Here is a 14608-nt window from a genome sequence, read left to right on the forward strand (position 1 = left end):
AAATGCCTTTTTTCAGTATGATGCCTATATAAAATTTTCATTTTCACGATAGTTCCCCTTTATATGATTGATTGTAATGGGTTTACTTTGAGCTGAACTAAATTTCAGCTTTTACTAGAGTGTCCCTAAAAATTAAAAACACTTTCAGACAAAAATATTTTTTCTTTTAGGTTTGTTCCTTAAATAATGCTGATCTAACTGCAAAAAATATATTAGACAGAGGTGTAAAATAGTATAGTAATATGTAGCTCAGTACACAAAACATAGATTTTACTTCTATGCCGTGTCTGGTGGAAGGATTTTACATTTCCCAGCATCATTATATTACTCGCCTCTGGGTTCTGCCCAGCTGGGTTCCTTGAGTTGGGGTCACTAACAAATAACTATAATGGGGATTTATGTGAAACAAAAAAAAAAAGAGATAATCTAAAGAAGACATATCTGCCCATGCCCCTGATCTGGCCCGTCCAAACCCCACCCATTGTCCCATCCTGACCCTTTTGCAGACCATGATTCAGGACTGTTGAGCATTTCTGATAGTGATGGGTGACTGTGTGGTGAAACATTTGTGAATTTACAGGGAAACTCGCAAATTGGCAAAGAATTCGCAAAACGCATTGAAGTCAATGGGCGTCAAAATAATCTTGACACAAACGAAAAAATTTTTATACGGACGACTATTTGGTCAAAATGCATTATCAATGACTGGCCGAATAATTTTGACGCACGCCAATTTTTATGAGAGAGCCAATTTGGTCCAAAAAGAAGTCAATGGGCGTTCAAATAATTTTGATGGGCAACAATTTTTTTTGACGCAGTGGATTTTTCGCCAGCTAATTGTCGCCGCAGTATAGTGAATTAATTCACTTGTGGCAAAACATGGAAATTCACTGTGAATTTGTGTCTGGTGAATTTTTTTGCCCATCACTACTTTCTGGGTCTACTAGTGTGATTAGTAGGGATGCACCGAATCCAGGATTCGGTTCAGGATTCGGCCTTTTTCAGCATTATTCGGATACGACTGAATCTTTCTGCCCAGCCCAACCGAATCCTAATTTGCATATGCAAATTAGAGATGGAATGGAAATTTAATGACTTTTTGTCACAAAACAAGGAAGTAAAAAATGTTTCCCCTTTCCCACCTCTAATTTGCATATGCAAATTAGGATTCAGATTCGGTTTGGTATACGGCCGGATCTTCCACAAAGGATTCAGAGGTTCAGCCGAATCCTAGTGATTAATGCTTCTGACTGGACTCACATACCACCCCAATGGTTTTCAGGTCCAGTTGTAACTACTTAATGGACTAAGTAATTGATAATTTAGTGATTTAAACAATCAGGTCGGGGACAGACAAGGACTGCAAACTGGGGGATATTTTGCTGTCCCAAAATGAGAGAGAAAGGAGTATGTTAGATGATTTTACTTAGGTGTGCTCACCTACTGAAATTGTTTACCTGTGTGCCCTTAACCTTAAATTGCGCATAGAGAAAAAACAGAGCATTAGACATTTTACAGGACTAAAGGTGGCCATAGACGTAACAATTACGATCTTTCTTGTAAAAGATCTTTCCAAGAGAGATTGTTCGTTTTAATACACATGTGTAGAGCTGAATCGTCAGATATACAGGTAGAAACAATAGAATTCCACCTGTATCTGACGGTGCAGCACTAACAATGGGCAATGTTTGAGTGCCATCTAAGGCACCCAATCAAAATTTTCCGTCCAGCCCGATCGACGAGTCGACCTAGATCCAAGTCTTCTGCCGATATCGGTCATCTCTTTTCCCACCATACACGCACCGAATATCACACGAAAACTTGTTTTGTACGATATTATCTGTGCGTCTATGGCCACCTTAAAGGCTGTGGCCAATTATAGCAGCTTCATTCTCTCAGTTTTAATGATGGCAGCACTGTGCATTTCTAATGATAATTTTAGACTGATAGGACTTCTTGTGCCACGTTCCTACCTTCCTTTCTAGTCTGTGTGACCAATGGGAATTCTTAGCATTTGGATCATCATCTTTAGTATACTGCACTGATCAAAATGCTTTGTGTGCCTAATGTTTAGGTGTTCTGGTTGCTAGCAGTGATATTTATTCAGTCCCCCGTAAACTATTTTCTTTTCTTTTTGAGTAAATCCTATCCCTGCAGAGAAGGTGTAATAAAATAGAACCAAACAGAATACAACAAAAATGTAAAAAAAAAAATGCCTTTTTAGAGTTATTTCTTCTGTTAAAGCAGTAGCTGTCAGAACATGTAAAAGAGAAATCTAAAGAAACTGATTGAAAAGAAAAGTATATGCACAGACTCCTGTACAACGGTGCCCAGGATCTTCATTCTTCTGTTATTCAGAGAAATAGAACAATATGGGGATTGTTCCTGTCAGTATGCTGCTCCAAAGGGCTTAGAGCACAATATACACAAAATAATAACAGAGCATAGACTTATTATGCAAAAATACAGGAATTCAGCATTGTATAGAAAAAAGGATTCCGTCCTACAATTTGTTTCAACTGCTGGGGTCATTTATCACACAGAACAAATGACAATGATTGTGAGAGTGAGAGAGATGAATACACAGTTTTTAGTTAATTCTAGTAAGAGTAATTAGTAAAAGTATATATGCTAGTAAAAGTATTAGTACATATATATATGATATGAAGCAGCAACCGTCAGGACTTAGAAAAAAAGATACAAATTTCTTTTTTGGCGCAACATTTTGGTCACCTCCTGTGACTTTCTCTGTACTATTTACATATATAAATGTACTGCATCACAGTGATATCATAGAGGGATAATATGCCTCTCCCACAATCCTCTATGGTACAGAGTAGATGTAGAGAATAACAGGGGGATGTGTGTATTCATTCTGAATAGTGATAGGTGAATCCGTTTTGCTTCACTGAATATTAGCCAAAATGCATTGAAGACAACGGGGACAAAATGTTTTTGACGTGTGAGGTGGTGCAGCAAATATCTTTTTGCTGCGCGACAATGGTCATCATTTTTGCAGCGAAACTCAGCGACATATTTCTCTCGTCACTAATTCTGGAGAAGCCTGTCATTTTTATACAATGATGTGCCGCACTAACTTTGCTTTCTCTGCTGAATAAGTTTTGTGCTATTGTAAAGCGTTTTGTGGAAAAAGAAACACTCTGCTGTGAACAAAACACAGGCAATCGGTGTTGCTGTCTCTTGCATTGGAAAAGGTATTAGCCACAATATATAAATCTATCTGTCTGTCTGTCTGTCTGTCTGACTGTCTTTCATCACCATCGGTTCATTTAATTCTTGCGTTTCAATGCTTGACAAAAGCAAAAGTGAGGTGCATAGTCAAAAAACCAGCATATACTGTATAAAAAAGTGATTTTATGACCTATACTCCATATAAAAACCATTTATTACTTTAATCAACACATTGTACAAAAATGTCCACCTCTAGGACCAAAACATCGGACATTTTTGTACGTGTTGATAAAAGTATTAAACAGTAATTTATATTTAGGGGACCATTAACTTAGCTTGAGTGAAGGAATAGAATAAAAAAAAAAATCGAATTTAGAATGTTTTTTTGGCTACTTCGACCATTGAATTGGCTACTTCGACCTTCGACTACGACTTCGAATTGAACGATTCGAACTAAAAATCGTTTGAATATTCGACCATTCGATAGTCGAAGTACTGTCTCTTTAAAAAAAACTTCAACCCCCTACTTCGCCACCTAAAACCTACCGAAATGCAATGTTAGCCTATGAGGAAGGTCCCTATAGGCTTTCTAATTTTTTTTGGTCGAAGAAAAATCGTTCGATCGATGGATTAAAATCCTTCGAAACGAACTATTCGAAGGATTTAATCGTTTGATCGAACGATTTTTCGTTTGATCATTCGATCAAACTATTTGCGGTAAATCCTTCGACTTCAATATTCAAAGTCGAAGGATTTACATTCGGCAGTCGAATATCAAGGGTTAATTAACCCTCGATATTCGACCCTATGTAAATCTGCCCCTTAGTGTAGGTCCTAAAATCACTTTTTGATATATGCTGGTTTTTGACTGTGCACCTCACTTTTGCTTTATATATTCCTATATTACATATATATATATATATATATATATATATATATATATATATATATATATATATATATATATATATATATATATATATATATATATATATATATAATCAAAGTTTGGAATAAAGCATTCCTGGGCCAGCACTTCCCTTAGTGAAACAAGTGTCTTTTTATGTTACACACATCACAGTGCTCCCACATTTCGGTCCCTTTAATATCGGCATATATAAAGCAAAAGCAAGGTATATACAGTATAATATATAGGCCCCTCATAATTATCATGTAATTAGAGCACATTTAACCGAATTTAACAGACAGAGAAATGCTCTCAGCGTTTTTTGATTGAATCAACATCATTTAGCACAAATTACAGGTATTAAAATGAAGTGAAGCTTGAATTAACCCCAGGATACTTTTGTACAATTAGCTCTTGCTTTGCTGGAGACATAACTAATATAATGGTGAGAGACATCATTTCTTGCGATGTCAAGAAATGCTGCTTAGGGAGGAAGCTACAAACATACTCTGTATAGAAAGTAATAAGATAATCTGACGCACCTCTCATTTGAAAGAAACATGGTACTTGTTCTCCCCTAACAACCTTTTTGCTATCAATAGACTGTACCACTATCTCATCCCAATGAAAAATGTTCTTCTAGTATTTTTTCTAATGGCTTGTTATTTTGGCAGCATGAGCCTCTGATGACTCTTTCTTACTAAGAAATGATGGGTAAAGCAGTCTTTGGTGCTTCGCGAAGTAGCTTATTTGAAATCTATCCTTTGCAGCTTTGGTCTGTTACAACGTAGATGCAACTTTTATTTTAATATTAAAACTTGTTCTACTTGGATCTCAAAGAGTGCAGTGTGTTCTCTTCCAATACTGTGGGGCTAATTCACTAAAGGGCGAATTGACGCCAGCGACTGCTTCACACACAACGTACCACTTTGACAGGCGCAAATTCGCTACCACTAAGCTAATTCACTAATATGCAAAGTTGCGCCCTGGGTGCCGAACGATGGCAACTTTTCACTAGCGTTACTTAGGCAGTGCAAGCATTTCATTTCGTTTGCGCCTAGCGAAATTTGCTAGTGATCTTGCGCTTAGGTCAATTTGCATACAGCGGGTAATTTAAAGTCGTATGGATGTCTTTATTACAAATGTTGGTGCAAATTCTTGAATTTACCACTTTTTATTACAAATGTCCAGGGAAGCTTAATAAAGACAAGAGAGTTAATATAATGCCCTACACATGAGCCCACTGTAAAATGAATGTTCCATATGTCATGAATTGTCTGGAGAAAACCGGTTACCTAAAAAAAGTTTGTCAGCCAAAAAAAAGTTTGTCAGGACTTTTACAGGCAATTCAAAAAAGCTTTTTTGAACTTTTCGGCTGACAGGATATGATGTAAGTGACAGAAGATTGCGGAAGATCTAGCAGCTTTATAGCACTTGCCTGGTCTGAGGTGGTGAAGGCAACTCTGGTGAAAAACGTTCAGAAAAATATGCAGTTTAGTGAATTTGCGGAGTAATGTCCGTTTGCCAGAGCGAAAAGTCACCTGGCGATAGAGTGTGAATGACCACTAGCAACGGCCTGTTTTGCTAGCAAATTGGCGCCTCCGCTGGTTAGTAAATTGCCTATGTCTCTCTTGCGGGTGCTTAAGATAGCGAATTGTCAGCCACTTCGCTCCATAGTAAATCTGCCCCTACTTGTTCCTATTACAAATCTCAAACTGCTGCTCTTTACCAGGCTCATACTGGTGAATTATGGGTTTGGAAAACAATACATGTTTTTTCTGCTTTTACTGTGTTATACTTCAAATGCCATTGTTAACTTGTATATGCCAGAGGCCAGGCAAGCTGCTACTCTCTGCACCTTGTAGTAGAGTGTCATATGCAACTCTCTCACAGGCGAAGTAAGGGTTTCCATACTTACTTCTCACATATTTCCCAGATCTTTCTTAGTGGTTTTTAGAATTCAGGATTAGAATGGAGAGCCTATGAGTAAGTGCCCACCTAGGCAGAAAACGCATTAGGCTTATATATGTCCTAATAAAGATGTTTTAACTTTTAATAATACTTGGGCTACTTTTTCACTTAACAGTAGGTCCTTCCCGATTTTTGCTTGATTTGTCACAGTGTTGCTGCCCTTTTAATCCCACTATTCAGTCGAGCTATTGTGGTGTTTTCATTTTTCATTTTCATTGGTGGAGGTTCTAACTGCTCTACTAACTACTCTAAACCTATCTCTCACGTCTAGAGTGAGCTATAGCAGGATCTAGCCCTCAGATTATCTAGTTGTACCTAGTTTTAAACTTTATGGATAATTATCACTGATCTGAATGGCGATAACTATTATTCAAGACTTTTTGTCAAATTGCACCCCCTCCAAGTATCCAGTATAAAAAATGTAACTGGCATATCCTCAAAAAAAAAATAATAATTTGGAATAGCCATCTTCCATCTGAGTCTCTCTTCAAGAGATTATTCTACACATGCAATGGCTTTATTAAGGTTTTTTACTTTCTTGCGGATTAATGCAATGGGGATTATCTATGAGTGAACAGTTAAACCCAATTGATTTGGATATGAGCTGAAAACAGATGAGACTACAGTTTATCATAGACACGGATAAACAAATATTCACTCTGTGGAATCACAAGAGGAAACAAAATCATTATATCACCTTGTAGTATATTTTGATTTTGTATTTTTATAAGTCAACCAGCTTTAACATGTTCTTTGTAAGTGGGACAACATGAAGTATAAATTCTATATTTTAGAAAATTACCAGTTTGATTACTTTGAGTTGTGTTGGTTTGTGTTTCAGTACTCGTACATACCTGCAGCAACTTGAAAGAGGAGGGGGGAAAAGAATAAGTACTTTTATTGATTAATCAATGCTTTCCATCCTTTACATTTCTATTGACTTGCCCAACAACACATATACAGCAAACCATTTCAAAGTGACATCTGATTAAAGTGTCACTCACAATACAGGTAAGGCTGAAGCGTAGACAAGTCATTGGAGGGAATAACAATATATAATTTGGTTCTGTTTAGAACATCAGATTGTGCGTCTTTGTTCTTTCTTTGCTATTTACAGCAACGCCAATATGAACATCAATATTATTTTCACATACTAGAATATTTTTTGAACAATACAAATACATATTTTCCATTCTTTGTACATTCAACTTTGAGAAATAACAAATATTATCATGAGAGATAAGTGTTATAGAGGGTACCATAATACCATTAATAAATCCTTAATGGTATTGGAAATAATAGGCTGTAGAGATGCTATTGTCTGAATATAATTACAATTTGCATCCCAGAGTAATGAGTGTAAGCCATTTGCATGTAAAATAGATAAGAATTTATCAGTGAGTACTGGGACTGTGATTTGGGAATACTGTGCAATAACTGGGATTGTGTTGCTTGTTAAGCACAGTCTGTGAATTCAATTTTGTTATTATTTTGTCCATTAGTTATCTGGTGTAGCATCTCTGCTTTTAATGTATGACTAACAAATGGACCAGGAGCTGCCATCAGTGGATTGTCCTCAGCCATCCCCTGAATTAACCAGACTCCTTCCCTATATTATACCTAACAATAACCCAGTTAGAGGGTATAATGTAATAAAAGATGAAAATTTTGCTCTTGGTCTAGTTAACCATAGAAACCAATCAGTGGCGTAACTATGCCATGCCAGCCCCATTCAAAAAAATCTTCAGAATGGTCCGGCACACAGAAGATCCTTCCGGGGCCCTCCCTCAACTGCCAACAGGCTAGCATCCCCGATCCTCTCCTGCTAGAGCTGGGTAAGAGAAGTAAGCAGCTGTGGAGGGGGATTTTTAAGACTATAGCATAGTATTGAGGAGTGTAACTATAGATGAAGCAGACCCTGTGGCTGCAGGGGGCCAAGAAGGTATAGGGGCCCCATGAGGCCCTAATTCATATACAGATTCAATAAATATTGGTAAAACAGGTTAACCCTTATTTATTTTGAGAGCCTGAAAAATAATTAGTTGTGGGGCCCAGTTATGCCACTAGTTATGCCACTGCTAGTCAGTTGTTTAAATATAGACATCTGATTGTTAGCTATTTGGCAAAACTCACTCACTATATATTACATATTTTATGTCTCTTGTATCATTAATTATTATTTTTCTTTGAGGTATATTCTTATAAGGTTTTTGGCTCCTCTTATACCCAGACAGCCCCTTAGAAAGCTTCTACTTAAAGGGGTTGTTCGCCTTTAAATGAACTTTTAGTATGATGTGGAGAGTGATATTCTGAGACAATTTGCAATTGGTTTTCATTTTTGGTTATTTGTGGTTTGTGAGTTATTTAGCTTTTTATTAGGCACCTTGTCATTTTAGCAATCTGGTTGCCGGGGTATAAATGACCCTAGCAACCATGCATTGATTTGAAGAGACTGCAATATGAATAGGAGAGGGCCTGGATAGAAAGATGAGTAGTAGCAATAACAATACATTTGTAGCCTTACAGAGTATTTGTTTTCAGATAGGGTTAGTGACCCCCATTTGAAAGCTGGGAAGAATCAGAAGAAGGTAAGAAGAAGTGCTGTGGCCAACCGGGTTTTCTCCCGGTGTCAGGCCGGCCCAGTCCGACCCAGCATACAAATCAAAGCTGGCTCATGCCAGACAGAGAGAACTGCAAAATTTTCCTTTGTATAACACGTTACAAAATAACTTGTAAAAATCAGCAGGAGTCTGTTCATATTAGTTTGCTCTGAATAGATTTTGAAAATAAATATTGAACTTGAGCGGGAGGTGATTTTTCTTATGACATTTTAATTTTCAGTGGATGGTTAGTTGGGGTATCATTCTTGCACAGATGTTCATATTGATGTATTGGTTCTGACAACTCTGCACAGCTTTACAATTTTTCAATTATGCCATTGTATTTCTGTTGAAACAAGCAAAAGCTCGAGGCCAACCCGAAGGAATAGAGTGTATGCTCTTTATCCCTGTGATCTTGGCAAATGATAAACAGGCCAACTATCAATGCCCAAATAAGGGTTCAAAGCACAGGGGTGGAATTTGTTTGGCACTTCTCAGTAATAATATCGACTTTTTTGCCTGCATGTTTTTTAAAGCAAGTCTAAGGGGGGGGGGGGGGGGTAGTGATTATTATTGTAGAACGTAATGTAACTGCATGGCATCATGCCTTTGACTCTTATTTTAACAATAAATAACATTTCAAGACATTTTAATACTGTATATATGTTGGATGAAACGGCACTCACCAATCTCTTAGTTATTCGCCGGGTGCTAACCAAATTTATTAACAATAGTCCAGAGAAAGCACTCACGGCCATGACCATCAGCTGTATATCAAAATATATTTATTCGTGCATGGTGCATAATAATAAATATATTTTGATATACAGCTGATGGTCATGGCCGTGAGTGCTTTCTCTGGACTATTGATTTATATATATATATATATATATATATATATATATATATATATATATATATATATATATATATATATATATATATATATATATATATATATATATATATATATATATATATGTGTGTGTGAAGCAAAAAACCGGCACTCACGAAATGGAGGTCAAGCGTGCCTGGGTGCAGTCCAAAATCGGTAACATCAATTAGAAGTGGTAGAGATCGCACTCACAGGTCTTAATATAGAAAAAGAAAATTTATTGTGGACAAGTGCTGACATTTCGGCTGAGACAACAGCCTTTCTCAAAGTGAGAAAGGCTGTTGTCTCAGCCAAAACGTCAGCACTTGTCCACAATAAATTTTCTTTTTCTATATTAAGACCTGTGAGTGCGATCTCTACCACTTCTAATTGAGATATATATATATATATGTGTGTGTTTTTCTTTAAATGTGACAGAAGCTGGATGAGTGTAGATGTGTGTGCCAAGAACATTTCTGATAAAATGACCCATTAAAGGCTGGGAGGCCAATTCAATTCATTCTCTGCCCTGCCCTAAGATTATTCCTGAATAGCCTGTCTGTGAGGTAAGGTGCCAAGAGAAATGCCAACGGTAGAGGCAAGAGCAGTGCATAAACGCTCAGGCACATTAGGCTTGGTGAAAGGAAAAACTGTACTTAATACAGAAACATAAATCCTTTATACCAAAGTTAATTTCTCAAGAGATCCTTTACAATCCGAGCGAGTCGTTGATCATGCAGTGGAAGGATTCAGTATAATGTACACATTTGTACTCGGAGGTAATAACCTTTCAGTGCAACAACGATGTGCTTTGTTTCTTAAAAGATCGATCCAGGGTGACAGACGCTTTGTGCATAAACACAGAACAAAACAAGGGATATGTTCATGAGATTTTTCAAGGGATTGCCCTTGTACAGAGAGAGAATAGTGGGTCACAATAAATACAATGAAATGCTTTACAATATATATATATATACACACACGTATGGGACCTGTTATCCAGAATGCTCAGGACCTGGGGTTTTACGGATAATGGATCTTTCTGTAATTTGGATCTTCATACCATAAGTCTACTATCATGTAAACATTAAATACACCCAATAGGCTGGTTTTGCTTCCAATAAGGATTTATTATATCTTAGTTTGAATCAAGTACAAGCTACTGTTTTATCATCAGTTGTTTTATCATGATGTTTTATTATCTGGAATGCTCAGCACATGAGGATTTCCGAATGAGGGATCTTTCTGTAGTTTGGATCTCCATACCTTGAGGGGCCTATTTACTCACATTCAGATTTCCTTTTATTTTCACTTATCAGGTATTTTTTCTCAAAAAAATTAACTTTTGAAAAATATTCTCTAAAACTCTAAGAGACCCATTTATTAAACCTTGAGGTCGAGGTTGTTAGGGGAAAACTTCGTGGAAGAATAAAAAACTTGACTTTTAGAGATTTGTTAATGACAGATGTCCCTGAAGTTGTTTCTTGACATTGTGATTTGAGCTGGATAAACTGATAAAGTCAGTGTCGGACTGGCCCACCACAATATCAGGAAAACTCCTGGTGGGCTCAGGTGTTAGTAGGCCGTCACGCTGCTTAACTTTCGGCCTATTTCATGGCCATTCCCTATTCTATGAGAACAAAGAGGCTAAATAGATGGAATAATAGATTATTGTATGCAAAGAAAACAAACTAGGAGAATAGAGGTTGATTGAGGAGATGAAGAATATTAGTACTGAGAGTGGGCCCCTGGTCTAAGGTTTTTGGATGGGCCTCTGGTGTCCCAGTCCAGCACTGGATAAAGTAGAGGTTTTTGTCTGATAATCTGGAAAAGTTACGTTTTCGCAGCGTAAATATGATAAAGTTGAATGTAATACAAATTGATGCTCGACTTTGTCGCTTCAATTTTTTTCAAGAAATTTTTTGATAAATAAGTTCAGTTCATGGAAGAGAGTTTGTTTGACTTTGTTTTCATAAAAGACAAAACTTCTCCAAGTAAAATCGGTTGCGCTGCAGCTGCGCTGATCCTATTGGATTTTTTTTTTGACGATTCAGAGTTTTTCTGATTTTTTTGCTAGTTTTTTTCCAAATAACTTGAATTTTTAGAGGTTTAAGAGATATTTGTAATTTTTTCTGCACAGCCCAGACCACGAAAACTTCAAATTGAGATAGGTTCTTCTTCCATTGTCTGAGATGGTGGATTTTCAGAGTCTGGCTTTTTGCAGCATCAGGGTATAATTCGAGAAAAAAAAAACGTTCTCTAAAAAGATCAAGTACAATGTCCTGTTTTATTTCAACCGAGAAAAAGAAAAGGTTTTTTTTAAAAAAAAAATTGATTATTTGGATAAAATGGAGTCTATGGGAGATGGCCTTTCCATAATTCAGCTTTTTCCGGATAATGGATCCCATACCTGTACCTGTATATATTTAAACATATAATATATTCTTTTAATATTCTTGTGCAAGTAATTCTTTAAAGGAACAGGTTAGAGAGAGATATCTAATAATGCCAATCAAATATGTATCCCTGTAGGGTTCCTATGTATATTTCCTTAAATAGATTGTCAGGTATAAGGAGATAATGAAGTGGATGCTCAGAACCTTCCTTTTCTGCATATTTGCATTTGACTTACTGTATGACTGACATGTTGTTAACCCCTACTGAGGTGATCTTCTCAGACCCGTGTAGTGCTCTCTATCAGTTTATTTCCACTCATTGACCTGATCCAATTAAAGTCTGTGCAGAATGCATCATGTGGGGCTTGGAATTAGACCACTGATATTTATCAGTATAAAAGACATCTATGGATGTATTTCTATTTAAGCTGAATAAATAAATGATATATTAGTTATAAGGAGGACACATTTTCCTTTTAATAAAGCCCTACATTCACAGCAAATCAAATATTCCGACTTATTAAACTGTAACTTTAATTTAACTTATTTAATCTTCCCTCTCTTTCTTCTTCCAGCTAGCCTAGTATGTATTCCCAAAAGCAAACTTGCTGCACTTTAAATGTCATGCTTATTTCTACACTCACCATCCTCCAGCCGATTAAAAATGCAGACATTAATTCTGTAATTATCTACATTATACATTTAGCAATTTTTTTTAATATATCAATCAGCAGATCTCATAATTGCACAGCATTTTAGCTAATAGCCGTATATTTATGCAATGATATTTTGTAAATTGCATCAACTTACCAAGGCTTATTCAAATTAAACTTATCAAAAGAAAATTAGATGATGTTTTTCTAAAAAATATTTTATATATGTGTAAAAAAATGTACATAAAATACATACATTTGCACAAAATACATTAAAGGGGTTGTTCACCTTTGCGTTAACGTTTAGTATGATGTAGAGAGTGATATTTCTATGATAATTTGCAATTGGTTTTCAGTTTTTATTATTTATGGGGTTTTAGCTTTTTTTTTTAGCAGCTCTTCAGTTTGCAATTTCAGCAATCTGGATACTAGGGTCCAAATTATTAACTAAGGGCAGATTTATCAAGGGTCGGAGTGAATTCGAGGGAATTTTCAAAGTAAAAAAATTCGAAATTCAAAGTAATTTTTTGAGTACTTCGACCATCGAATAGGATACTATGACTTCGATTCGAAGTAAAAATCGTTTGAATATTCGAACATTCGATAATCGAAGTTCTGTCTCTTTAAAAAAAAACTTTGACTTCAATACTTCACCAAATTAAACCTGCCGAAGTGCTATGTTAGCCTACTAACCTTCTAGACCATTTTTGTAAGTCTTCGCTAAAATCGTTTGAATCGTTCTTCGATCTTTACTTCGGTCGTTCGATGGCCAAATTCAGTGAACTATACTTCGATATTCGAAGTCGAAGTATTTCAATTCGATGGTCGAATTTCAAAGTATTTTTTACTTTGAAATTCGACCCTTGAAAAATCTGCCCCTGAGTGTTAAATTGAATAAGAGACTGGAATATGAATAGGAGAGGGCCTGAATAGTAAAGTAAACACATGCTCTGTAAGGCTACAAATGTATTGTTATTGCTATTATTACTTATTAGATGGGGTCAGTGACCCCCTATCTGAAAGATGGAGAGAGTCAGAAGAAGACAAATAATTAAAAACTGTTTAAAAAAAAAATTAAGAAAAGTTGCTTAGAATTAGCCATTCTATATCATACTAAAAATTACTTTAAAGGTATACTACCCCATTAAATACATAAAGGGGGTTATTTATCAAGGTCTGAATTTTTCTAAGTATTTCTAACATAGAAATCCGATCAACTCCGACTGCCCGAATGGACCTTATTTATCATTAAAGAAGTCCAAAAAAATTGGGTCAGCCAAAAATTCGATAACTTCTGAGCTTTGCCCGAAAAGTACAATTTTATCGTACTTTTCCGCAAATACTACAAATTTTTCGGACTTTTTGGTCCAAAATCCCCGAATTTATTGGATATCAGTACGGACAGCAGCACAGACACTGGGACCTTCCCCATTGACTTGTACAGGACCTCGAGAGCTTTGAGATGCCAGATTTTTGGAGTCTGACTTTTAAAACCATCAGGCTTAAATACATTTCTGAAAAATTCGTAGGTTTTTTTTAGTCCGAAAAAATGTAAGATTGTTAGTTGTAGAATTTGAATTTATATATAAACGTTTTGATCTGCTATATTGACACACATTGGCAATTATTATTACTATATTGGATTTTGCTTGTATTTAAATCTATGCAATCTACTTATAGGTGGATCTGCTTCGTCCTGCAAAAGTGACCGGAATAATAACACAAGGAGCTAAAGATTTTGGCCATGTGCAGTTTGTGGGTTCCTATAAAATTGCTTATAGTAACAATGGAGAACACTGGGCTGTGTATCAGGATGGAAAACAAAGGAAAGACAAGGTAAGGATGCCTAGTACAAACTCAACTTTACAGTGTTTTTTCATTTCCAAAATACTGTGTTTTATATGTTGCTTGAAATAATCAGGCAGAAATGTCATAAAAGCTGATGCTACAGGACTGGTGATTAAATTCTGATGCACTGGCTTCTGAGCTGCCGTGTAAAAGGATTTTGAATTCAT

The 14608-nt window shown here is 36.1% G+C and overlaps 1 protein-coding gene across 3 annotated transcripts in view; it reads left to right on the plus strand.

The window, feature by feature from the left end:
- The window catches only part of edil3.L (EGF like repeats and discoidin domains 3 L homeolog), a 337031-nt gene that overhangs the window by 305433 nt on the left and 16990 nt on the right, over window positions 1-14608 (plus strand). For all 3 annotated transcript variants that reach the window (NM_001090936.2, XM_018243508.2, XM_041577683.1), the window contains 1 exon segment: window positions 14274-14429. In NM_001090936.2, coding sequence (NP_001084405.1) covers window positions 14274-14429 — 156 coding nt within the window.

Source organism: Xenopus laevis, chromosome 1L (genome assembly GCF_017654675.1).
Source record: "Xenopus laevis strain J_2021 chromosome 1L, Xenopus_laevis_v10.1, whole genome shotgun sequence".
Taxonomy (NCBI): Eukaryota; Metazoa; Chordata; class Amphibia; order Anura; family Pipidae; genus Xenopus; species Xenopus laevis.